Source organism: Cuculus canorus, chromosome 7 (genome assembly GCF_017976375.1).
Source record: "Cuculus canorus isolate bCucCan1 chromosome 7, bCucCan1.pri, whole genome shotgun sequence".
NCBI lineage: Eukaryota > Metazoa > Chordata > Aves > Cuculiformes > Cuculidae > Cuculus > Cuculus canorus.
This window is the reverse complement of record NC_071407.1, coordinates 14,897,692-14,923,433: the sequence shown is the minus strand read 5'-3', so window position 1 is coordinate 14,923,433 and position 25,742 is coordinate 14,897,692. Positions and strand designations below refer to the sequence as shown.

Here is a 25,742-nt window from a genome sequence, read left to right as displayed (position 1 = left end):
GGGCAACAGGGTAGACAAAAAACATGACTACTGCTAGCGATAGATGTTGGCACCAGCCAGACCAGTTATCAGGCTTTACAATCTCATTGGCTTGGATTAACTAATATTTTTTCATGGAGTGAATAAATTACCATGTTTAGTTCTGTCTGCTCATCCCGCCGGTGAGGCTTTCATGTGGAAGCTCATAAACTGTGCAGGCACGTAGATGCCAAGATCGCTGTGCTGGGTCCCTCACTGGCTTCCTCTTCTGCTGTGGGCAAGTGTGGGATCTCCACTGGCACCAGCTCTCTGGACCCACCCTGCTTCCCTGGGAAGTACCCACACATGAGGGATGTGATGGGGTTGTTTCTGGGCTCCTGTGTCTTGCTGCAAGGAGAAGTTGTCCCCAGCTGTACATCATGGGGTGACTTCAAGATACTACCCAGCACCGATCTTTGAGGTGCTGATTTCAGTCCAGGTCAGGGGCAGCAGAGCTTTCCTTCCCATGCTCAGTCCCATCTGGAGTGGACATTTCTGCACTCCCTTCCCCAGTCCCACTCCTTCCGGATCAAAGCAGGCTCCCCTGCCTTACTGCTGGAAAGGACCAACAAATCCACCACCCCAACCCTCCCATGGGATGCCTTACGTGATTTTAAGCATGGCCCCTTTTGCACCAGAGAAGTGGAATGTGTCCTGCTTCATCCTCAGTGCTTCCAGCTGAAGCTCATGCACCACTGGGTCTTAGAGCGAATGGAGATGTAAACCCACCTTTGCCATCGCGGCTGCGTGTAACTGGGTGCGTGCACTGGTCTGTGATAGGAGGGTATCTGTGTTGGCCTGAGGTTGGTTTAGGGTTTGTTTCCTCCAACCTTTTCACTTACAGAGCCTGAGTTTCTCCTGGCGTAGCTGCCTGCCCGTCCTCCCACCCCAGGGGAGCAGGATCTCAGCAACCTCTTGCACAAAAGCCTCTGGCTCCCTTGTGCCTCTCCAAGGCCGTTCTGCAGCAGCAGCACAAGAGGGGGCTGGCAGCACACACTGCGGGATCTGACCCCCTGCCTGCCCCGCAGCACGGGGGCCCCAGGGCGGGATGTGCCAGGGGGGCAGGTTTGGAGATGTCACAGTTCTTCCTCTCCAGCTACATCTGGGAGATGGAGGGAATGGGAAGATGGGGTTATAAATAAGGCCAACAAGAACACAAAGAGCACAGAGAAGGCTGTTGGAAGGGGCTGGGGAAGGATGCCCTCTTACAAAGGACAAAAAACAACTCTGCAGGTAGCCCCTAGCATGGTTTTCCAGCTCCAGTGAGAGTCCCTGCCCACATCTAGGGCTGAGCAGAGCTATCATGGCAAGCTAAACCCTTTCCCTCTCCTTTTCCAGTTGGCCTTGGCTACTGGTATCCTCTTGCCGTCCTTTAGAGCCCAACCTTGGCAGCCAGTTGTGCAGGCTCGTGCCTCTGGAGCTGCTGCTCCTTCCTGCAGCACCTGCATCCTGAAAGTGCCTCCTCTACAGTGTGGGAATTCAGTGATGGAGACAAAGTGGGGCTAGCACCAGCTCCTCCGTCCTGTGTTGTGCAGGATCTGACTTTCTTCCAGCCTCTAGTAGCTTGTAATTCTAAGGGCTGGGGGAAGAGGAGCAAAGATGCAAAGATACGCACTCACAATCGTGGGACCAGGAAGGCTGCCCACAACTCTGGAAGCACAATGAGACCAAGCGGACTCACAGCTTATTGATTATATCCCAGCATGGGACCGGCCGCCAGCTAGCTATAAATATGGAGCAGAGGCAAGCTTGTTTGCACCCAGAGCACCTTCATTAATAAAGCCAGGACAGAGCTGCTGCCTCCCTCATTCATCATGAGATGCTCCTTATTTCTCAGGTTAGATGGTTTCCCAGCTCAGGGATGTCAATACAATGGGTATTGCAATAAGGCAGAAGGGGTTGGTAGCAAGCCTTGTTCCACCAAAACCTGGTGTCTCTGCTCACCCCATGGACAGGGTCATCAGTTGAATCCTGAAAACCCACCTGCTCCTACTGGGAGGCAGGGTTTTATGGCAGAGGAGCTGCAGTTTATGGCACCATGGAGAACTATGTGGGATATGCTTGGCAACAGCAAATGGAAAGTTAGTCTATTAAACAGTAAATTATTCCTCCAATGCATCTTCATTGAGGAAGGTTAATGAGTGGCTCCAGGCAGAATGAGTGGGGAAGTGAGGGGGGGTGGGTGCACACACTGTGCGGATGGGGAACAATCACTACATCTGGGGACCCCCGAGTCCCTGATCCCACGCTGCACCAACAATAGCATTTCCATGTGTGAGGCACTTCACAAACACCTCCTTGCATGTGGTTTATTCAAACCAGCTTGCGCCGTGCCGCAAAACTCTCAGGCAGTTGGTGCATCCAGCCACATTGGGAACAGCATCTCCCCATCTGTGTCTGGGCTGCTCTTCCCTGTGGGCTAGAGCTGGTTTGGGGAACCCAGGGTGCAAGGAAGGCTCTGTCCCCAGTGCCTTGCAGCCTGTCCCCCTCCTGCTGCTCTGCTATTGCTTGAGACAGTGGAGCAGGCTGGGGTCCCTGACTCAGACAGTCTCTGCTGTGTGATGCTAAGCCTTGGGAGCCTCAGCACCTCCCATATCATCCTGGGAGACCTGATGAATGCTGTTCCCTTCACTCAGTCCCAGTGGTGAGGTCCCCAGGCAGTGGAGCTGCCCCCTGCTCTGCAGTCAGTGGGGCCACATTCACAGGGTGATGCTGGCGGAAGGTGATGCTGGCCATGCTCACAGGGTGATGCTGGTAATGTTCACGAGGCAACACTGGTAGCATTTGCAGGCTGATGCTGGCAGTGTTCAGAGGGCAATGCTGGCAGTTTGCAGCGTGATTCTGGCAGTGTTTGCAGGGCGATGTTTAGAGGGTGATGTTAGCCATGTTCGCAGGGTAGCGCTGGCAGAGTTTGTAGGGCGATGCTGGCATTTTGCAGGGTGATTCTGGCAATGTTTGCAGGGCGGTGTCTAGACGGTGATGTTAGCCATGTTCACAGGGTAGCGCTGGCAGTATTTGTAGGGCGATGCTGGCATTTTGCAGGGTGATACTCGCCACGTTCACAGAGCAATGCTGGCCATGTTTGCAGGATGATGCTGGTGGTGCTTGCCAGTGAGGCAGGGCTTGTTCCTGGAGAGGGACCAGATAGAGCTGCTTCTCAGCACAACTCAGGGCTGCCTGCTGCTACTGCTAACCAGGTGAGATTTACTGTGATCCCAGTGGCCCCCGACTGCCTGCACCACTCCATAATAGACCCATCAAGGGCACTGTCACACCGCACAAGCCTAACAGGTGCCCTAACAGGGCTGACGCTCAGCCTCAAAGCTGAGTATGTCCGGTGAGACAAAGGCAGCCTGGCCTCCCAGCACGAGCCAAGCCAGCCAGGCGAGACAGATGTGGCCCCAACCAGCAGAGGAGCAGCTCAGTAGCCCACCCTGCATGGTGTCTCTAGGGGACATCAGGCAGCTGGAGGTCACAGCCATTCCACTCCTGGCATATCTCCAGCCGGGTCTTGTGGCTGCTGCTCTAAGCCAGGTGTGTTTTAGCAATGTTGCTGTGGGAGGAAGAGTTTGAGGCACAGCCTTGGTGCAACAGGAGCCAGATCCTGCTGTTGGTTGACAATACCTCCTCCGCAAGGGATCTGGAGCCAGCATAGTGCATGCACGCATACTATTGCCTGCATTTTAAACACTTCTGCTTTACACCAGTGCCTGATCCTGCCCTGAGAAGGGCTGAGTGCTGCTGTGGATTAGTGACAGCTGTGGCACCGCTTCAAAGAGCAACGTAAGTGTCATAGCAAGCATGGGTCAGGACACAGCACATCCTCCCCTGTGTGTTGAGGTGTCGGGTGCAGCAGTGCAGTGCAGCTGCTTTAAAGCCTGGGCGTGCTGGAAGGTGCTAAGGGCTGCCGATGACTCTGTTGGGGACCCAGCACCAGCCCAGACCACAGGAGAGCTAATGGGGGCAGGCTGTGGCTCATCCCAGGGTGGCTGGAAATTCATGGATGCTGCTGGGGGGGTTGCCTTCAAACTGGCAGCAATTTTTGTTTGAAGCTTTGTAGCTGCTTCGCATCTCTTTGCACGACAGGTCTGGCGTGTACCCTGGAATCCTTCCCTGGATCTTCCCATGAAAACTCCTCTCCTGCAAAAAAAAGCTTCTGCTTGATTTTAACCAAACCTAGAGCCCTTCAGACAATCCAGATGGTCTTTCTCTCTACCAAGCAGTTTGGCCCAACTCCCAGTGGCAGACGGCAGGACCAGGCCTCCCCCGATAAAGAAAAGTTTGGGGGTTATTTTTCTCCTTGCTACTCATCCATATTCAGAGGTTTTCCCAGGCAGCTGTTGCTCTCTGAGGCCCATGCCACCCCTTGCAGGGTGCCTGGGTGATTCAGGATCACCCAAATGCACCAGGGGCTGAAGACTGGGGGGGATTTCAGTGCACATCCCATCCCCTAGCCCTGCTGTCCTGCCTCGTTGTGTTGGCAGCCCTGGAATGAGGTCACTTTTGCAACCAGAGCAGCTGCAGAGGGGTCAGCCATGGCCAGCAGTCCAGCTCAGTAGGATGCTTTAGGGTACGGGGCGCTGGCTGTGTGGCAGGCAGTGGCAATAAGCTCCCATAGGAGTCAACGTATCCACAGAATAAAATGTGGATGTTGGCCTGAGATGGGGTTCTCAGCACCCTAGCCTTGTACTCCCCTGGAAGTAGGGCAGGCGTTGGTGGCCTCCAGGCAATCCCCCCCCACCAAGCTATTCCCTCTGCCAAAACTACGGCCCGGCTGTAAAGTGACCCGGTGTTGCTGCAGCTGGATGCACAGACACAGAGACGGAGGAAGCCTATTTATTCTGGAAATCACGAGGATTTGCCTGGGGCAAGTGCCTGCAAAAGGAAGGAAATCAGATCCCTTGTCCGACTCCTGCCTTCCTGCCAGCGTCAGAGGTAAAGGGCAGGTTAGGGAGACCCAGTTCTGCTCTGCTGGCCAAGGGGTGATGGGGGACTTTGGAGGGAGGGAAGGGGGTCACTGGCATCATGCTGGTAGCGGTCACCTTTTTGGAATGCCAAGCCTCAAGGGAACAACTTTCACACACTGAAATGGAGCCGACATGTTTGGCACAGGGTCCTTTGGGTACTGTGTAGTGCCACTACCACCGGGGTCCGGCTGGGAGCCCCAGCGCAGACGGTGGGGCCACAGTTGCTGAAGCCGTGCCATGCAAGCCAGGGGTCAGCTCCCAAAGTCCTGGGAAGCTGCTCATCTTCCTCACTGTCACGGCTGCTGGGTAGCAACGAGGAACAAACCCCTTTCATCCATCTCAGGCACAGTTTCCTCCTGGGATTTGGGCCAGAGGAAGGAGATGTCACGAAAATGCAGACAGATGATGGGAGCCTGCATTCGGGATGGGAAAGGGCTGCTGATCTGGGCCAAGCTGGTGCAGCCTTGTGTGTGTCTGTGTGTGTGTGAAGTGGCCCTCACCACAGTGAGACCCTATGCAGATACCTGCCTCTCACCCTAACTAAGGAGCTTGTGGAGCCCCGTTAGCAAGGGGACGTTGATTTAAGAGGCATTCCTGCCTCTCGAATGCAATCCATGCAAATGTCCTGCTGGCTGTGGGAATGAGAGTGCGGTAGGATATCCATGTTCACACACCTCTCCTCCCACTACTGGAGCAATGCGACAGAACTCCCATCTCCCCTCCTTCCATCAGCTTCCTCTCCAAGGAACACATTTGCAGTGGTTGCCGTCAGCAGCCAGGGCTTTGTTGGACATCTCAAAATGCCTGTTGTTTTCCTTAAGGACTCAGCTCTTAGAACTATGGGTTACAAGTGCTTCAGGTGCCATTAATAAAGCAGGTGACCAGCCCTCCTGGTTACACCCTCCTGCTTTGCATTTGCAGATCTCAAAAGTAAAAAATCATAGAATCATAGAATGGTTTGAGTTGGAAGGGACTTTAAAGATCATCCGGTTCCAACCCCCCCGGCCATGTGCAGGGACACCTGCCACTAGATCAGGCTGCTCAAAGCCTCATCCAACCTGGCCTTGAACCCCTCCAGGGAAGGGGCAAGGTAGATGGAAGGTAAAATGGAAGGTACTAAAACTAATGCAATGCTCACATTTCTAACATGTCCACTGTTGGGGGCCAAGTTCATAGGATTTCTTGGCTTCACTTCTTTTCACATTGAAATGGGTATATTTTGCCTCATTCTTTCAGTGGATTAGGCACAAAGACGTTTTGGTGTCTTTGGCATGAAGGTGTTCCCTTGGAGTGTCCTTTCCCTTGGAGTGGGAAAGGACATAGCTAAAGTCACAGCCAGGACTTCAGGAATTGCTGGCTCTGTGTGGGAGATTAATAGAATCACAGAATCACCAGGTTTGAAAAGATCTCTTGGATCATCGAGTCCAACCATTCCTATCTGCCACTAAACCATGTCCCTGAGCACCTCGTCTGCCTGTCTTTTAAATACCTCCAGGGATGGGGACTCAACCCCCTCCCCAGGCAGCCTCTGCCGGTGCCCCATCACCCTTCCTGTGAAAATTTCTGATATCCAATCTGAAGTCCCCACCCTTCACCCCCAAGTCCCCCCTGTGTGCTGGGGTGCTTGGCCGCAGGGTTCCCATGAGCAGAGCAGGTCCCACCCCGGCTGTGCGGTCCTCACGCCTCCTCTGGGCTCTGGATGATCATAGAGACCCCCCTGCCATGGGCAGGGGCACCTGCTACGAGATCGAGCTGCTCAGAGCCCCATCCAACCCGGCCTTGGACACCTCCAGGGATGGGGCAGACACAGCCCCCCTGGGCAACCCGTGCCAGTCGCCCACCACCCTCATCGGGAGGTGATGGGGACGGGGCTTTGGGCTGCCGGACGGGACACGGGCCGGGGGAGCCCGGAGCACCCCAGGGGACGCGAAGCCTCCGGGCTCCCCCGAGGAGCGGTGGAAGCACTCGGCTCGCCGGCTCCGCCGGCCCCGAGGTGCCTCTGCCCTCCCGCAGCCGCCGAGGGTTGCAGTGCCGGGCGGGGGCACCGCGCCGGTGCCGAGCCCCGACGGCGCCGCTGCCCACCCGGGGGCGCGGGGAGGGGCGGCGGCGGCGGGGGGGCCCGACGGGGCGGGAGGGAGGAGCCAGCGCGGGGGCTGCGCCGGGGCTGCGGGATAGGGCGGCAGTGAGGGTTCTCGCCCCGCACCGTGCCGCGCCGAGCCCAGCCGCGCTCCCCGGTGATGCGCAGCGGCCCCGCCGCCTGACCCGCTGCCATGGCCCCCGGCGGGGCGGCGGCGGGGGTCCCGGCGGGGCTGCGAGCCGCTGCCTGGCTACTGGCGTGCGCCGCGCTGTGCCGGGGCCGCGCCGCCGCCTGCCCGCCGCTCTGCGCCTGCAGCGGCACCACGGTGGATTGCCACGGCATGGCCCTGCGCGCCGTGCCCCGCAGCCTGCCCCGCGCCGCGGAGCGACTGTGAGTACCGCGGCTTTGTCCGGCGGGGCGGGCGCGCAGGTGCTGGGACTGCGTGTGCGGGAGCCCCGAGAACTGTGTGTGAGAGAGCCCGGGGGGCTGAGTGTGAGAAAGCCCGGAGAGCTGGGTGTGCGGGAGCCCGGGGAGCTGGGTGTGAGAGAGCTCATCGAGGCTGTCCTGCAAGTGTCCAGCGGGGTCTGGGCGTGCGAGAGCCCCAGGTCTGCATGTGCAATTGTGCCGGGGGGCTGGGTGTGTGAGAGCCCGGGGGGCTGCTTGTGCAAGTGCCCAGCTGGGATGGGTGTGCAAGAGCCCAGGGGCTGGGTGTGCAAGTGCTCAGCAGGGCTGGGTGTGCAAGAGCCCAGCGGGGCTGTGTTTGCAAGAGCCCGGGGGCTGCATGTGCAAGAGCTCATCGGGACTGCGTGTGCAAGTGCCCAGGAGGCTGCGCATGCAAGAGCTCATCGTTGCTGTGTGAGCAAGTGCTGCGCAGGGCTGCGTGTGCAAGAGCGCAGTGTGGGGGGTATATGTTTAACAGCCTGTCTGGAGTGTGTGCAGGAGCCATTCAGGGAATGGATGTGCAAGCGTCTCTCCATCGTGGGTGGGTGTGCAACACCCCGTCTGGGACTGGGGGGCAAGCGCCCATCCAATGGGATGTGTGTGTTAAGGGAAGTAGATGTCCAGATCCCTGGGGTGTGCATGTACAAAAGTCTGGCCAAAAGGTGCGTGTGCAAGAAGCCGGTGGGGTGGGTGCACGTGCAGTGTCCCATTCAGTGGGAACGTTGTATGTGTGTGAAAGTGCCTGTCTTGGGGATGTGTGTGCAAAATCCTGTCGGGTTGGTGCAAGTGCATCATCTCTAACGTGAGGGGGGTGCAATAGCCCATCAGCGTGAGGAGCAGGGAGGTGTGCAAGAGCCTGCTGGGGCAGGGTGCATGCTCAGCCCTTTGGCTGTGGGAGGGTGTGCAAGAGGTTTGGCTTGTGCCAGTGTGTGTGCAAGCCTGCGGAGCAGGGTTTGGATGAGAGCTGTGCCCGAAGGCGTGGGTTGCTCCAGGGGGCCATTTTTGCTGGGGCAGCCTTGAACGAGCTGCACTTGTGGGGCTGGACGCCCTATGGCAACTACAGGCAGGTGCGTGGCTACTGCTGCTGAGACCTGTCATGAGGCACCCACATAGCTGGAGAGGTGCCTGCAGCTCCCTGCAACCCTGAGCCCCTGCCCATGCCGGGCACTCCTTTGTCCTCCTGCGGATGTTGTGCTGGGGATCAGGCCCCGTTCCTCTGCTGTCCCCTTGGGATGCCCCGTTGTGATTAGCCTCCAGCCGTGCACACAGCTCACCCAGCCCTGCCAGCCCACCGAGCCCACATCTCTCTGCTCATCAAACTCCCTGTCGCATCCCCAGGGGCGCCTGGGTCTCTCGGCTGGACCCCCATCAGGAAAGTTTTTTTTCCCATGGAGCATGGTCACAGTCTGGCCAGTCGCAGGGCACTGCGGCACCCGCTGAGCCTCCCGAGCAGGTGCCCCTCCGCTGCTGCACCCCGCTGCGCACGGCTCTCCCTGCCCGGGAGCCCTGCAGCTGCAGCGCATCCCCACTCCGAATGCGCCCAGCCCGCCGCTGGCAGCAGGTTCCTGGCATGCCTGTGTCCCCGGTCCCGGCAGGAGAGCAGGGCTGCCCCCAGCCTCTCCCCCGCGCTCAGGGGCAGTGCGTGCCCTGTCCCGGGGGCACGGCAGCCGTCACAGCCCCAGCCGTGGGGCCAGGCTGCCCCGGTATCTCCCTTGCAGTACAGGGAAGCGATGGGCTGCCACCTCCGCGGGCAGCAGAGCTGCAGGATGCGTCCCGGGACAGCCACACACCCGGAGCTCCTCCTGTCGCTGTGCTGCCTCTGGTTACTGGAGTGTGAATGGGCCCTTTGCCTGCAGCTGGGGAGAGACCCCGCAGACAGGGACTGCAGGCAGCCTTGGGACCACAGGGCTGCACCCAGCAGGCAGCTCTGGGAGCTCTGCGGGACACCGCTTTAGAGTTTTCTCTTCTCCCGCCTTAATTATCCTTATGCAAACGATTATTACCCAGCATAGCAATGAGGCTTCTACAAGCTGCATTCTCGTAGAGAACGTTTGTGACCTCCAAGACATGCCCCCCCCCCCCCTTTTCTCCGTGCCCAAGGCAGGGGGAAGGTTTGCACATAGTCTGCACCAGCCCTTTCTGCCCCTCGGGCAGCTCAGCATGCTCCGCAGCATCTGCTCTCCATGCACACGGGTACAGGGTGCTGGGAGAACGTGGGCAGTGAACCTCTGCCTGTCGGGCAGGTGCTCGGCACTGCTCGGATGAGACAGTGCTGGAGTGGGCTGCCAGAGGATGCGTCTTTCCCTTGATAGCGGCTGGTCTTGCTTGCTGTACCCTGTTCTGCCTCCACCGACCCAGTCCTCCGTGTACTGTCACTGTTAGGCAACATTGGTTTCTCTGTGTATTCATGCAGTTCCCCGTGCCAGATCCGCTGGCTGGGTTGAGCCAGACGTGCTGCTCTCTCGTGGGTGTTATCTGCTGGATAACTGCTTCCCTCTGTGCTGCACGCCCTTGCAGGTGCGTGAGGGTGTCTGTGCGGAGCAGGTCTGTCTCTGAGTAGTGAATTCCTGCTGTAACAGCTTGTAAGCGAGCTTGTAAAGAGGCTGCAACCTCCTAGTCCCCAACTTCTCACCGCTTGACAGAGCAGGGTCAGCTGGCAGCCACAGGGGAGCCTGCAGCAGCGGCTGCCTTCAGGGATCGCTGTCTTCAAGGGCTGGCATTTTTCGGGAAGCCAGCAGTCCCTTGCCACTGCCTGCCACTGCCCAGCCCTTTCTCCAATCCCCGGGATGTGCAGTGTGAGTGATGCCGACCTCGCTATGCTTTCCTCAGTGCCGATGAGCAGCAGTGTCCCTGCTGTCGTGTTGCCTGCCTGTTGCACGCTTGGAGCCTTGCAGGGCAGCCTGGTGCGCTGTTCAAAGGCTCCAGGCTTTCTCCACTGAGCCTCGTGGTGGCATGGGTCAAACTCATTGATGGGGCAGCACTGCTGGTGTGGCCACACGTGCTGTCACTGCCAAAGCCATCACAGGGACTCAGACAGCGGTCTGAGCTCCATTGCTTGTGAAACACACCCTTTTCCTCTGGAGGAAAGAGGCTTATTTGCCTTGCAGAGTCACTGCAACTTTGGAGAATCATGAGCTGGGGAGAAATCGTCTTCTGCTAGATGATTTCCACTGTGATGTCTCCTTGGTGCAGGCTAAGGGCTGGAGGCATGAGCAGGAAGGAGCATGGGCAGTGGCTGTGTGGGGGGCAGAGGATCCCTCTTTCCTTCCACCAGGGCACAGCACATCGTAAATGCCACGCGGTGCCTGCACGCCCCCATGCTGCTTGGGTCAGGCACTGAGCAGAGGGGTTTATGTTGCAGCAAGGGAGGAAAGTGGCAAAAATCTCCAGGCACTTTGCGTGGCTGCCTGTGCCTCTGGCAAGCACCACAGAGCAGGTCCTGGAGGCACTGTCGGCTGGACCGGCAATAATCTTCCAGCAGTACCACGCTATCTGCGCAGGTCTCAGCTGCCAGAGGAGAGCCATAAAAGAAGAGCACAGTTCCCTTCCCTGTTTGCTTGCTTTAATTTTTTTTTTCTTTGAAAGCACCTCTGAAGAGCAGACTGCCCTGTTGGGGAGCTGGGTCACTCTCCCCCCAGCTCCCTGTGTTGGCAGAATCAGTACAAATTCACCACTGTCAAATGGCTGCTTCCAGCCTAGCTTTTTCCTTCTGGGGGATGAATTGATTCTGGTTGTGGTGTGCTTGCTCCTGTTTTTGAAGTTTTCAGCTGGCCCGCTCACCCTTTTCACCTCCTCTCTGGTGGGCTGACCATCCCCATCTTGCTGTCAGCCGTGCTGTGCCCCTCTCAGCACCCTATTCTCCCCACACGGAGGACAGCACAGCTGGGTTTGGGAGTCCCTATCACTGCCCCCCAGTTGCCTCCCTCTTCTCCCTTGTCTCAGTGCTGCATGGAGCTCCTGTTTGCCTTATTCCCTCAGCTTGGGGTTTGCCTGTGCAGAAATGGGCCCCATCCAGATGGCACCCAGCTCTGCTGTCTCCATTGTCTGCGTTGTTGGTGGAAAGGGGTACGGAGCTCCAGTCTTTGAGTAGGGGAGTGCGATGCTGAGGTGGCTGCACCTGAAACGTGCTCGTGCGCTGCCTAACCGCCCCCCCGGCAAAATTACAGCAGCGAGCTCTTGCTCAGAGTGTGTTTAATTCATGCACCCGTGTCTCCCTCTAGCCGGTTAATCAAAATGTCTTGCAGCAGCAAGACTGATGTAGCGCAGCAGCACTTCAGCATTCGACACCAGTTGTTGGGCTGTGTCTCCTTCGGGGCTTTGGGGAACATTAATTCTTAGGAAGCGCATTGAGGAGGTCAACATCTCACTTTCCTGGGGTGCCAGGGCAGGTTTTCAGTGTTGCAGCCGAGCAGGCTGATTGCAGAGGTAGCGAGGGAGCGTGCAGGCTTTGCAGAGGTCTGGCGCAGGATGCAGGACCAAAATCCAGCTGGGGCAGTCCTTGACTGCTCCTGCTGCCCTCAGCTCATGGGAGATCCAGTGCTGGGCTCTGGGATGATGTGGGCTGGCTGGGGAAGGCAGCCTGCTCAGCCCGCTGCAGCAGCTTCCTTGGGAGCCTTCCCGGACAGAGGAAATTTGCAATTCTATTCCAATTTCTCCCTTCAGCTACGTCCAAGGCAGATGCTGTCTATATATCACCATGGTAACGCTGCGTTCTTGCTCTCCATGGAATTGCATGCTGGAAAAATATTAGTTTAAAAAACTATGTCGTGTTTGTATTGACTGGAGCCGAGGCTGATAGTGGAGGATCTATTGTCCCCTGGTTGGGAAAAGTCACCCGTAACAGGCAATAAAGCCAGGTGGATTGGCCTCTGGTGACCATTTCTCACCCCGTACAGCAATTGCTTCCTTATAAACCCTTTCCTGACTCTGTTTTATTGCATCCTTTAAACCAGATATTTTTGCCTTAAATGTGCTGCCACTTTGCTCCTCCGGGGTGATGCATTGTGCCGCCAGCGGTTCCTTGTTGCTGAGTTGGGAGTGAGGAGGGGGAATTGTTCCTGGCTCTAATTGTGGGTCTCTCGTGTGCACCTTCGCGTGCTGTTGCTGCCGATGCTGCTGTCTCCAGAGCGTGCGGCCATGGGTGAGCTGAGCACGGCGGCAGTCTAGCACCCCGTGCACATGCACGCACAGAAACCATCTAGCTGACTCTTTACAGGACATGCATTTGCTTTGCGTTTTATGCTGCCCTACTTCATTGTTTCCTACTGAACCTCCAGCCAGCAGAAGGCTGAGGCAGATGTAAAATACAAAGGACGCTCGAGAGACCCTGCAGGGGAGCAGAGCGTGCAGCCCAGAGGAACAGGGAGAGCTTGGGGTGCCACTAAGGTGATGCAGGCAGGAAAAGGACGTTCCATCCAGGGAAAGGTGTACAAGCCCATGACCTTGCGTTGAGAGGGGCTTTTCCTGCATCCTCACTCCGGTTTGCTCCCAGAGGAGCCTGCGTGGATGGGTGAGAGAAGTGCTGGAGCAGGACTTGTGCATGTGTGCAAACACAGGAGGGTGAGGTGGGTGACACAGAAGCCTGTCTTTGTCTTCCATCCAAGTCCTCCATGGTTCCCTGCCCAACCCAAAGCTACTTAGTGCTATGCATCTCCTTTATTGCTACCAAAATAATCTTGCATAAAACCTGAAAGGCGAAGAAATGTTTCTGTGCACGCTTTCCTGAAAAGCAATAATGAACAGTTGTGCATTTAGCAAATGGCCCCATCCTGGGGGATGTCAGACCCAGATCCCTGCTCCCCAGTAGGCTTCTAGCACAAGCAGCTCCAAGACCAGCTCCGGCAGCTGCTCCCTGTCCCCACTCAGGGACAGCCGGGGATGGCTGCAGTGATGGGAGAGCTTTTCCTGCTGTATGGCACCAGGCTGCCATGAGCAGCGAGAGGGGATGTTTTGCAGCCTGTTCATTTCAGTTGTGGTGCTGCTGGAAGCAAGAAGGCAATGAGGTGGGACAGGAGGAACCTCTCCATGGTTTTGGTTGGTCCCCAGGCAGTCCCCTTCAGGACCATCTCAGGCCTCCTTGCCACATACGGGCTCTGAAGCTGTGCTGTGTATCTGCTTTCCTGGCATGCATTTTGGATGCTTTTGCTGCTCAAAATAGCAGAGGCAAATGTCCTATGGGGGAGAGAGGCTGCTAGGAGGAGGAAGATCAGAAAAAAGGGAAGATTAATTTTTCAAGCAATGTAGCCGAGGAACAGCCCTGGGCACCAAGAGTGGGAGAGATGTAAGCTCCCAGCCCCAGATATTTCTTGTTGAGAGGAAGTCCCAGCTCCAAAATGGGATACTCCAGGATACTCAGCTCTTTGGCGTTGCGCATGCCTCTGTAATGGAGCAGGTCAGGTGCACTTGTCCTCCCATCCCCACTGTGAACTCCTCCAGGAAGGGTGACAGAAGGGGGTTTTGTGGAGGAATATGCAGGGGGGATTTGACCTCGGTCTGCTGGGTTGGCAGGACAAAACCCGAGGCCTCGACTGCCTCCTCTGCCCTGGGAAGCGCAGGAGCCATGGGAACAGTGATACTTCTCACTAGGATAGTCGGCACAGCACAAAACCCCCAATTTTCAAGGTATCCAGATAAACCTAAACCTCAGTTTCCCTGTTTATGAAACAGAAGCGACTTGCTGCCTTTTCTCTCTCTCTCACCATGACTGAGCGAGGTTATTTATTTATTTTTAACCTGAAGGTGACATGCCGCGATGCTGTGAGTGTAAAGCGCTCTCTGACTTGCAGCCACTAATGGCTGTGGCATGAAAACCCCAGAGAGAAGTTAGGAAGAGCAGAAAGCCCTCACCTCACCCTTCCTGCACAATCAATGCTGTTTGTAACGCTTAAAAATTTATTGTGATGCTAACCTGCTTTAGTACCTCGTAAAAGCTTAGAGAGAGCATCTTGTGCTCTGGGGAGGCAGAGCTCGGTGCTAGATTCCCCGCAGTTGTTCTGAGGTGAGCCCAAATAGCCCATACCTGCTCTTGGAGCTCTCCTTTTTGGACCCTGTGGGCATCTGGTAGGGAGGGTGCTGGCAAGGATTCTGCCCTGGGGTGTGTGGCACCCTTCAGGAGGCTTTAATGAACCTGCTGGACACCCTTGCTCTTCCTTTTGAGGTCTGGTCAGAGCTGGGAGGAAAAGGAGGAGAAGGTGCTGAGCCCCTTGTACTGCAGTGTCAGCCCAGGGTGTGGGTGCCTAGTGTCTCCTCTCCAAGCAGTGGGCAGCAGCAACACATACTGTCCTTGCAGGGAGGATGGGGTTGGTACCTGGCCGTGTCCTCGTGGGCTGCAGGAAGCTGGCAGATGTGGTGAGCATCCCTCTGTGCTGGTGCTGGATGGGATCAGCTCTCCGGGAACTGGGAAGGGCTCTGCCCTGCCTTTTGTTGCTTGGGCAGCTCCCAGTGAACCTGTGCTGGGACTCTGTTACATTCAAGCCGACAGATGAAATCTTGAGAAGACTTGAAAAATGCATTAAAATATAGCAAGAAAGGCTGCAGCTGCTCTTTTCCCCAGTGCTGAGAGCAGGGGGTCAGTCTGGGATCTGAGCCTCCTCCGTGTCTCCATTAGCAGCCTGTATGATGGGACACAAGCTGAGTATGATGCTTGCAAGCGCCACCACACTGAGGGAGATGTAAGCAGGTTGGAGGACAGGCTGAGATTTCAAAGTGCGCTTGGCAAACAGGTGGAATGGGCTGACAAAAAGGATGCTGTTGCCTGGAGAGAGGGTCACCAACAACACAGATGTGGAATGGGAGCGTGAGCCGATTGGGATCTGCCTCTGCAAGGCAGAGGGACCTTGAGGGAGAGCTGGGGCTGGGCTGGGGCTTGTTGGGGGAACGGGGCTGGAAGAGGGGACCTGTATGGGTAAGGGAGCAGCCTGGACTCTGCACTGTGGTGGCCAGGGCAGGCAGGCATGGCGTTCATTTCCAGGAATAGATCTTCAGATCAGAGGTTTGGAAATGAAACTTCAGATAGGACCAGTGACGTGTTGGGATAGAGCATGGGGAAGTGTTAGTCCCCATCCCTGAAGGAGCCGTGTATGCATCTGTCGGGATTGATGGAGGGCTGCAGAGATACTGCTGTGGGGTGCATGACCTTGCAACCTTCATTTCTCTACTTCACTGATTATTATCTGGCACTGCTGGCTCCAGCTGGGGTCAGGGCTCTGGGATGAGGGCCACGGAGCTGCTGTGACAGAAGCCGTGCCCCTACGGGCTGGTGCTCTGAGCCCAGGGCAGAAATGGTAAGGCAATGGGGACCGTAGAGGGAGGGATGCATCACACCAATGATGCAACTGCTGGCCTTGCTGGGCACCAGAGCAGCAGCAGCCCTCAGAGTGAGGACTGCAGGAGCACAGTTGGCTGCAGGCATTGCTGGCATGGACCCCTTCTCCACCAGCCCATGTGGTCACAACTCGGATGCTGTGGGTACCCACTCTGTGCTAGTGGCAATGGGTCCAGGACACTTTTCTCCACTTGCAGGTGCAAGAATTTAGTGTCACAGACTCTCCCTCTGTCTTCTTAAAAGAGTGAGTTTGGGGAGTGCAGCAGTTACAATCTCTGCCTCGATGGGAAAGCAGAGCGGAGCTGAGCACAAGGACAGGAGTCATATGGGTGACGAATAGCTGATGCTTTGCTGTGAAGTACAGATAGTGGGATTGTGCAGTCTGCTTCTTTCTCTTCCTGCTCTTGATAAATCAGTGCCCAGGGAAATATCACTCATGTTGGCTGTATTTAATAAATTACCTCTCAGCATTTGTACTCTCTGAGGTTGTTACTGAGTTAGCGTAGCTCCAAATTCTGTAAAGGGAAAAGACTCATTAGACCCCTCTGGGAGTAGAATAAGCCATCCAAAGCTAGAAACCAAATATAAACCCAGACTATGCAAATCCAGTCTAACAAACCCTGCTGCAGCGCAGACATCCCATCTGGGAGTGGGATGATCCACAAGCAGTGTAGCAAAGGGACTGCTTGATTTAATGATTTTCCTCTTCCCGGGGAGAAATGGGAGGGGAGTTTATGAAACTTGAAGGTCGCAAATTAAAATTTGCTGCTTCTTCAGCACCAGTATGAGGTTTGGGGTGCTGAGGGGCAGAGGAAGTCAGCCTGGAAGAACAAGGTAATGTTTTCTGACATTAAACCCTGTGGATTAATGGGGAAAGCATGCTCTGCATCTCTGCTTTCAAATCACAGTCCAAAAATGCAACCAATCTGCCAGGCAGCTCCCCAGACACATCAGTCCTTATCGAAACTCTGCTGCGCAGGGCAGGGCATGGTGTTTCGCTTCACTAAGAAAGGGCAAGGAGGCAGTGGGTGAGCAGCTGAGCAGCGGGGATGCAGCTTTCTGGGTACAGCAGACTGTAATTTATCTCCATGAGGAACTGAAAGGGATTTAGAGGGGAAAAAATGGCATGAAGTTAAATAGCAGTGTTGGCTTGGATCCTTACAAATAAGCTTTACCTGCTGTTCATTCCCATCTTGGTTGCAAAGGCCATCATTTAGCTGAACAAAGGCAAGGGGGGATGCTGAGAGCAGTTGTCAGGGAGCACACTGGGCCAGTCTCTGAGAGAGTGAGACCGCAAAGGAGCTCTGGGACACTGCTCTGCTCTGGGATGGCCACCAGCCTAAGTCTGTGCACCCTAAGTCTGGGGCACTGCCCCGAGCAGTGCATCCTGCCTGTGCCTCCTTGTGCTGAAAAGTCTTTGGGCTCAGGCTGTATTATATCAGAAGATGCCTGGGAGAGTGGGCAGACTCTGGTTTGGGCTTATGAGGGGACTGGCTGTGTCCATCTCATGGCTGTTTGGTGTTTCTGCATGTCTGCGCACAGGTTTGCTTGTGCTCTGCCTCTGGGCTAAGGTTCTGGTGTGCCGATGCTCAGAGGACCCCAGAAGTGTCCAAGCCCACCTTGGGTTTTGCAGGCTGAGGTATAAATCCTGGCTTTCAGGTTGATCAAGCCTCTCTCCTCTGTCTTCAGTTCTGGCTATTTCCTAACTTCCATTTACACATTATAGCCAGAGTAAAGTTATGTACGTTTAAAAGAAGGCCACAGGGGGGTCCTGCTGGGGACCTCCTCCCTCCCTCAACAGGAGCTCGAATCGGGTGCAGTCACCTCCAGCCTGGCCTCCAGCCCAGCCCTGAGGAGCTTCCAGGCAATCTGCTTTGGCAAAGGACCCTTTAGGACTTTTGGGGGGAAACCACTTTCAAGATGGGGTTTCTCCCTGCCCTTAGCTTGTTCCAAAGCTATCAGGAGGTGGGTATGTATTCCTTTGGATACTTAAAGGGAAGTTGTAAGAAAGACTGGGATGGACTTCTTAGTAGCATCTGTAGCATTGAGGTCAAGGGGCATTGATTTAAACATAAAAGAGGGCAGATTTGGACCAGATGTAAGCAAGAAATGTTTTACAGTGACAGTAGTGAAACACTGGAGTAGGTTGCCCAGAGAGGTGGTAGATCTCATCCCTGGAAACATCGAGGGGAAGGTTGGACCATGGACATGGTTTAGGGAGTGTTAGGAATGGTTGGACTCGATGATCCAGTGGGTCCTTTCCAACCTGGTGATTCTGTGATTCTGTGACCAGGCTCTGAGCACTCTGATCCAGCTGAAGATGTCCCTGCTTACTGCAGGAGACGTTGGAGTAGATGATCTTTACAGGTCGCTTCCAACTCAACTATGCCGTGATGCTACACCAAGACACCCCTTCTGCGATGACAGATGTCCCTAAACTGCATGACCCCAGCCCAGCACCTTGTGCTCGGGTTTTAAGGGCAGGATGGATCCCCATCCCCGGGAGCCAGCTGTGCGCTGGACGGGGAGCCGGGAGAGCCTGAATGTGGGTTTCGGTTTAATCACAGGGGCTAGAGAACCTCTATTCATCCCCCGCTCGCATTCATCGGTGTCCTAGTAACGTGCTCTCCCCCCTCCTTCCCGACACAGGCACACACGGCGGGATAATGGCAGGAGCCCGGCAATCTCGGGCACTGAATAGCGGTGTAATTAGGAGGCTATAATGGCGAGCTGGAACTCATTAGCCATTATCAGCCGTTTCATCGGGACAATGGCAGCACCCCGGGGTGTGCGGCTGTCCCCGAGCCCTGCGCGCTGCTCGGTGGCCCTGGGGCAGCCTGCCCTCACCCCTCACCTGGGTGCGGAGCCCGCTGGAGGGAGGCTTTGGCTTTGGATGGGAATGATCCACTTTGTACACAATCCTCTGTGCAGCGGGAGGCATTCCTGCTCCCTGGTGCCGCTCCCGGGATGCCCTGGGTGCTGGGGTCCTGCCTGGACACCACAACCTGCTCTGGGGTGCCACCCTCCTGCTTCTCTCCTGCTCTGCCTTGACTGCCTCCCTCTCCTGTAGTTTATTTGCTTTCTCTTTATTCCCACGTCTGCAATCAGTGCAGGCAGCCGGTCTCCAGCGTGGGAGCCTTCCCTGGGCTGTGCATTAGCGTGGGCATCCTCCATCCCCTGGGCATAGAATCGTAGAATCACGAGTTTGGGAAAGACCTCCGAGATCATCAACCCCAACCGTACCTGTCCACTACTAAATCATATCCCCAAGGACTTCATTTACCTGCCTTTTAAATACCTCCAGGGATGGTGACTCAACTGCCTCCCTGGGCAGCCTGTGCCAGTGCTTGATAATAACCCTTTTGGTGAAGAAATTTTTCATAATGTCCAATCTGAACCTCCCCTGGCACAACTTGAGACCATTCCCTCTTGTCCTATCACCTATCACTTGGGAGGGGAGACCAACACCCACCTCGCTACAACCTCCCTTTAGGTGGCTGTAGGCAGTGATGAGGTCTCCGCTCAGCCTGCTTTTCTCCAGGCTACACAAGTTCCCTCAGCTGCTCCTCATAAGACTCGTTCTCCAGCCGCTTCACCAGCTTCGTTGCTCTTCTCTGGACACGTCCCAGGACCTCAATGTCTTTCTTGTAACGATGGGCCCAAAACTAAACACAGTGTTCAAGGTGTGGCCTCACCAAGGCCAAGTACAGGGTCATGCTGTGGGCAGCTTGGCCTCATGGCAAGGAGCACAGGCTGCTGTGCTCTGTGCTGCCGAGAGGGAGGCTCTGTCCTGCCGTGGGGTGCAGGTCGTGGGCCCCAGGGTTGACAGCCCCCCTCTCCCTGCAGTGCTCACAGACCAAAATCTGGGAAGGCACTGCAAAGCTGAGACTGTGAGGCGAAAATCTCTGCAGCTCCTGGCTCTCTGTATTTTATAAGCAGGATAATCCTATCAGGGCATGCTGGAGAGCATGGTGGGGGAGAGACGGGGTGGTGTAGCCAGCAGACCAGGAGCAGAGTCCCCTGCTACCTGTTCGTCCAGCAGCGGGGGACACCTTGCCCTGGTGCTGAGCAGAGCCTGGGCAGGAGAGCAGCCGTGCGTGGAGGTAGGCATCCTGCAGGCTAGTCTATCCCCTTATTTCTACAAAGGGGATGAGCAATCTGGGACAGTATCTCCCTTCTGACTGGAGTGCGTGTCTCTGCGCTCACCCAGGGCTTCTGCATGAGAGAGCAATTCCAGGAGAAGCAGCTTGTCCTGTGCAAGTGTCTCTTGGCAGGTGAAACTTGAAGTGTTACTTGTTCTCCAGCAGTAGGTGTGTGATGGCTATGCACCGAACCTGTCGTGATGCATGTGTGTAACCTGTAGCCGAGGGTTTGGATGGATCCCGCTTTTGGGGGGGGATGGTTATTTGCTTTCTTATTACCTGCCCTCTCTATGCCACTATGTGTATTTGGGATGATCCTACCAGGTGTTTGCTGCATTTCCAGGGTGGGGTGATGTGCATCCAGCCAGACAGCTGCTGGCATGGCTGGGATGCTTATTACATTGCTGCGAACTCTGGGGTTTCTGTCTGAAGGGCAGCGTCCAGCAGGGCAGGGAGATGGGCCACTCCTGCCCTTGCTCCTTTATGCTCTGTGAAAGATACCATCTCCCATGCTCCTGGCCAGCCAGACTTCTGTGTGCCCAGCGCTGCTGGCTGTTGAGGATGAGGATCCTCTCCAGAGCCAGCAGCCAGTCCTGCCATTCCCAGTGAGTGACACAGAAATACAGTAGCCACTGCTGTCCTTTGGGCCCTGCCTGCCCTTTTGGGGAAGGTAATGGCAACCCCCAGTGCCTGGCCACCTCCTGAGTGCTTCCTTGCTCATCTCTGCCTTTTCTCTCCTCAGGGAGCTCAACGGCAACAACATCACACGGATCAACAAGAATGACTTTGCTGGATTGAAGCAGCTCCGTGTCCTGTGAGTTCCCAGTGAGGGGCCAGCTGCCCCATCCTTGACGGGTACCATGCTTGGCTTGTGGCCCCACCTGGGGCTGGTAGACTTGATGCTGAGCCTGTTGCTTGGCATCTGCTGTGAAGCTGGAGGGCATCCTCTCTGGGCTGAGCATGGTGGACTTCCAGCCAGGAGGGAGTGGGGAGAAAGAGGCTGGGTTGTGTTGAGGGGATGGTGGAAGCAAGGTGGCCCTGGGTCTAGAGGAGCGTCGGGAACACTGCCAGTGAGATGGGGACCACCATTACAGAAAGTTGATCACTTCTCTCTGCAGGCAGCTGATGGAAAACCAGATCAGCGTGGTGGAGCGTGGGGCATTTGATGATATGAAGGAGCTGGAGCGGCTGTGAGTGCCTGGATGTGGAGGCGGGCTGGCAAAGGGCGGTTGGGTTTAGTCACAGAGAATATCCTTTCCTTTTTGCCTTAAACCATAATATATCAATGCTGCCTGACTTCAAACAGGTTCTCTGCTGCACAGTGGCAGTATTTTACAGCATGGGAAGCAAAACTATTTCTGTTTGTATAGATCTTAGAGTCCTTTCTGATGCTTTTGAGGTGCAGGGCAGGTTAAACACAAATCACTCTTGCTGTTATCAGCTGTGTCCTGTGTGTTAGGGAGGGAGCCATAAGTTCCAGTCCAGTACTCAGTAAAATAGCTCAGCAGTTTAAAAATACCAAGCTGCTCGAGCAAATACGAGAAGCTGAGCGAGCAGCAGGTTAACAGCACAGTTAAGCAGCAATCAGCAGTTAACAGCTTAGAGTCCTGTCTGCGTGTAATTACAATATTGTGACTAAGTCTATTAATGCCCTGTTGGTCATGCTCCCCAGGAGTGCAGTGAGTGGGATAGGTGTGTCCTTGCCAGGTGGGATGCTCTCCTGTAATGACGCCTCTGAGGGAGCCAAAGCGCCCTAGCTGCACCCAGAGCTGTCAGCTGGATTGCAGAGGGGGTGATTGCTTTGCCCTCAAAACCCTGACCTTTTTCTCCTTCCCTGCAGACGGCTGAACCGCAACCAGCTGCACACCCTGCCCGAGCTTCTCTTCCAGAACAACCAGGCACTGTTGCGGCTGTGAGTACACTCCGTGCCGGCTGTGGTGTGGGCTCACTCATGGGGCTGCCTTGTGGGTTAGAAGGACATTGACATCTTGGGTGGTGCTGCTTCTTGGAGGTTGTGCTGGTGGTTACTGCTGTCTTGTCCCAGTGAGCACCCAGTGCGTGTCAGGGAAATGCACCCTGTTTCTGAGTGACCTGAGCATGCAGCATGGCAGGGAATCAGCTTTGCCTTGCAGAAGACCTGAAAATATGCTGTTAAAGGTGATGTTCAAAGCCCTTGCAGTGCATGCGGGTGCAGGAGGAGGTGCTGGCGTTGCTGAGCACAGTGCTGGTTGCAAAGGTCCTGTCAGCACTGCAGCCACCTCTCTGTGTGCAGACCACAGGCTCTGGAGCGGGGTGCTCTTACCCTGTAGACTGAGTTGTCGTGAAAGAGGAGGATCCCAGGGGATGGCGTTCTGCCCAGACACCTCTGCCTGGAAAGCTTCATGGCCTTACTCCAGAGCTGCCTTTCTGCTGGTGTCCAAGGCAGCCTGGGGAAAGAGGAAAAAGCCCTGTCCTGGGCAGATCCAGCCCTTTGCGCCTGCTGCCTCTTCCCCATACAGCCCTGCCCGTCTCTCTGCACCCACAGAAGCACTCCTGGGGACCATCTCCTGTCGTGCAAGCTCCAACTCTGCAGACTCCTGTGCTCCTCTTCCCTCCATGCAGCAGCCAGCTGCCTGGGAAGGGCTGCTGAGCTTTGATAAATATTTTCTCTTCCATATTGGCTTTCCCTTGCCTTTGCTCACGCAACAGTGCCATCAGCACTGCCAGCTTTGTTCAAACCACAGGAAATCCTCTTAACAAACTATTTACCAGCTCTCAGGTACAGCAGGCACCACATACATTGGGAAGGGACTGTGAGGAGGAAAGGGTGCATGCCAAACCAGGGCTAGGTGCTCTCCATCACTTGGGGGAGATGCTTACACCCTGTGGCTGATTTGCAGTGTGTAGGAGCAGGGCAGTTGTGGCTGGGACATTAGGTTTCTGCTTACTGTAACTTGTATCTCCATTTCTCAACTGTGAAATGAGGATATCGGGTCCCTGTTGGGGCAGGGTGGAAGTGGATGGAATAACTGAATGGGCTGAGACAGTGCCGGGGGGGAGACATGAGACATGGCCATGTCGGGGCCAGGCAGCCCTGCCCGTGCAGGCAGGCTGTGGCTGAGCTGTTTGGCTCAGCGGCAATGCTGGTTTCTTACGGCAGTGCCAGGGAGTCAGTCCCAGAGTCCAGCCAGAGGCGGTGTAATGAAGGGTTAAAACGCCGTGTGGATTGCTGGCGTGGGATGTGTGAAATGGTGGACCAGTGCCAAAGATGGGCCTAGGTAATGGCAGCCGATAGCACAGGCGTTCAATTAATTATCAAATGGCATTTGTTGAGCTCAGCTGTGCTGTATCGTGGCGCCAGCAACGGCCCATCCTCCTCCAGCCACACATTGCGTAACAAAAACACGGTGGAGAGAATTATTTTACAAATGTTAATGTTTCAGTTTTAATCTTCTCTAGATTTTAATACCAGGCTCTTTCAAAAAACAAAACGCAACAATTCACTGGGAGATGCAGAAGGGCAGCCTCCCAGACGGGCTGTGCAGTGTGCCCCACTGTGGACCCCGGGCTCCTGTGGAGGTGGGGCTGTGCCACGGGGTGCACGGGCTGTGTGTACCCTCGCACAGTGTGCACGGGGCTGTGTGTACCACTGTGGGTAAGGAGGGGTGTGCAAGATGTGCCTTGCAGCCACCGCATGTACAGGTGCATTGCAGCTTCTGCTTGTTGCTTTCCTCCTGCTGCCTGTGATGTGGTGGAAATTTTGAACCTATTTTCTCCTGCTATGCCTTAAAACTGTTTTCTGGCCATCTCTACTGTGATGACCACTGCCAGGACACCAGCACCTGGAGCTTTTCCTGTACTATCGGGGGCTGAGTGAGCAGGCTTAGATTTTTGTTGCTCCTCAGCTATAGGCGGTGCTGTGACTTGGAGCTTTGATGCACACTTGGAACAGAGGATCCTCACAACATGCTGCAGGATCGGGGTGGGGGGACCCCCTGTGCTGCTTGCCACCCTCCTCTGCAGCATGTTGCCCCATATGCTGCCTGCATTAGTGACAGCAGGGATGCAGTGCTGGGGCTGCCGAGGGAGCACATAGGGAGCTGCTCGTGTGGAAGAACGTTGAGTGCTGCATTTGGGCAGCAAAGCCCTACAGAGGACCTTCTGCTCCATCTCTTCGTGGCTGTCCATTGCTGAGGTGCCCAAGGACGGTTTTGGGGGGGGACACACAGGGTAGGATTGCCCCGGGCAGAGCTTGTCTAGACACGCAGTCACACTAGCTTAGCTGGAGGTGGGATCTGGACTGGTGTAGCCTGGCTGGTGTGGGAGGTCACAACACTTAAATTGCAGCAAACCTGGCTCAGGCTACAGGGGTATGAATCAGTGGGGAGCAGGTTTAAGCTAAACTGAAATCAGCTCACCTTGAACTGAAATCGGATCCTTTCTGCCAGGCTTTGCGCTTATTATTTAACTGCTGAAATGGATGTGGGGTGGCCTCGCAGATTGGTGTCCCCTCCCTGCCCCAGAGGCAAGCTGGGATGCTGTGATGGGAATGGGAAGAGAGGACTTTCACCAGCACCACGCTCTTATTGACACTGCTCCCCAGACTATTTCCAGCAACCAGTGCCTGTGCAGGCTTCCCCACACCCTGCTCACCATGGCCACCCACCGTGTGCTCCTGGGACTCCCTGGGGCACCTGCTAGGTCCTTGTGTCCTTGTGGGGCTTTTGCACTGTGGTGCTGGGAGGTCTTGAATTAGCAGAAACTGGCTGAACAAGTCAGGCTGAGATCTGTTCAGCAGAGAAATGAGGCTGCTGGGTTTGGCAGATGTGTGCAGCTGAGGCAGAAAGCCAAGAGTGGATGCAAGAACCAGTTGCTTAGATGGGTACCTGGGTGCTGGCTGGGATGCTTCAGTCTCTTCTAGCCTTAGTCTAGATGTATCTTTAGCAACACATCAGAAACAAAGCGGCAGGCTAAGGCAAATCTGTTGAATGTAGAGTATATGATACCCATAGAGCAGTTTTCCACTGAACTCAAGCCTCATGGAAATATCTCAGAAGCACAGAGAAGAGGACCCTGAGCTCAGGTCAGGCTGGAGAGCTGTTTGTCCGCCTCCTGGGTCTGCGTGTCAGAGCCTAATCCATGTTGGTGGTGCTTTGTGGTCTGCCATCCCAGCTCCGGCTGCAATTAGTTACTTGGATCTCTACTATAAAGAGCATTTGTGCATCAGGATAATGGAAAGGGTTGGAGTTAAACCTGATCCGCTGGGGCTTAAATAAACTGGGGAATGGCAGGAAAGGGCCAGCGGAAAGTGAACCTCAAGTGAGGTCGTGGGGGAGGTGAGATGCCTGGAGAGGGATGTTTTCCCCTCGGTATTTGGGAATATTGAGCTGCCGCCTGCCTGGAGCCCGTCTTGGTTTGAGATGGTGGAGTGGGGGAGCTGTGCCAGCACCTCAGTAGCAGGGACAGGAGGCAGGAGGACTCTGCACATAGCCTCCTTTATTTATATCCACCACAACGAGCAGATAACTCATTAAGCAGTCCCGGTGGCTGGAAATGGTGCTGATCTGAGGTTTCGCTAGAGAGCGCCTGACCCCGGCGACCCCATCTCAAACTGGGTTTAATTAAACTGTCAGCACTGAAAGGAAGAACAAAGCGTTGTGGGCTCGAGGGGTGCTGGGGTCTCCCCCGCAGCTCGCTGGGGAAGAGCATGTCTCCTGCGAGGTGGAGAGCTGAGAAAAAAATGGATCTTTCCTCCCATCCAGGAAAATTACCCAGGCAGGAAGGTGACCTCTGTG

At 55.6% G+C, this 25,742-nt stretch overlaps 1 protein-coding gene across 2 annotated transcripts in view; it reads left to right on the top strand.

Annotated features, from left to right (window-relative positions):
- The first annotated feature begins 7,131 nt into the window (after nucleotides 1-7,131).
- The window catches only part of SLIT1 (slit guidance ligand 1), a 63,004-nt gene continuing 44,393 nt past the window's right edge, over nucleotides 7,132-25,742 (top strand). For both annotated transcript variants that reach the window (XM_054072102.1, XM_054072101.1), the window contains exons 1-4: nucleotides 7,132-7,452; nucleotides 20,711-20,782; nucleotides 21,087-21,158; nucleotides 21,809-21,880. In XM_054072102.1, the coding sequence (XP_053928077.1) occupies nucleotides 7,256-7,452; nucleotides 20,711-20,782; nucleotides 21,087-21,158; nucleotides 21,809-21,880 (413 nt within the window). In that variant the 5' untranslated portion in view covers nucleotides 7,132-7,255. The remainder of the gene's footprint in view (nucleotides 7,453-20,710; nucleotides 20,783-21,086; nucleotides 21,159-21,808; nucleotides 21,881-25,742) is intronic.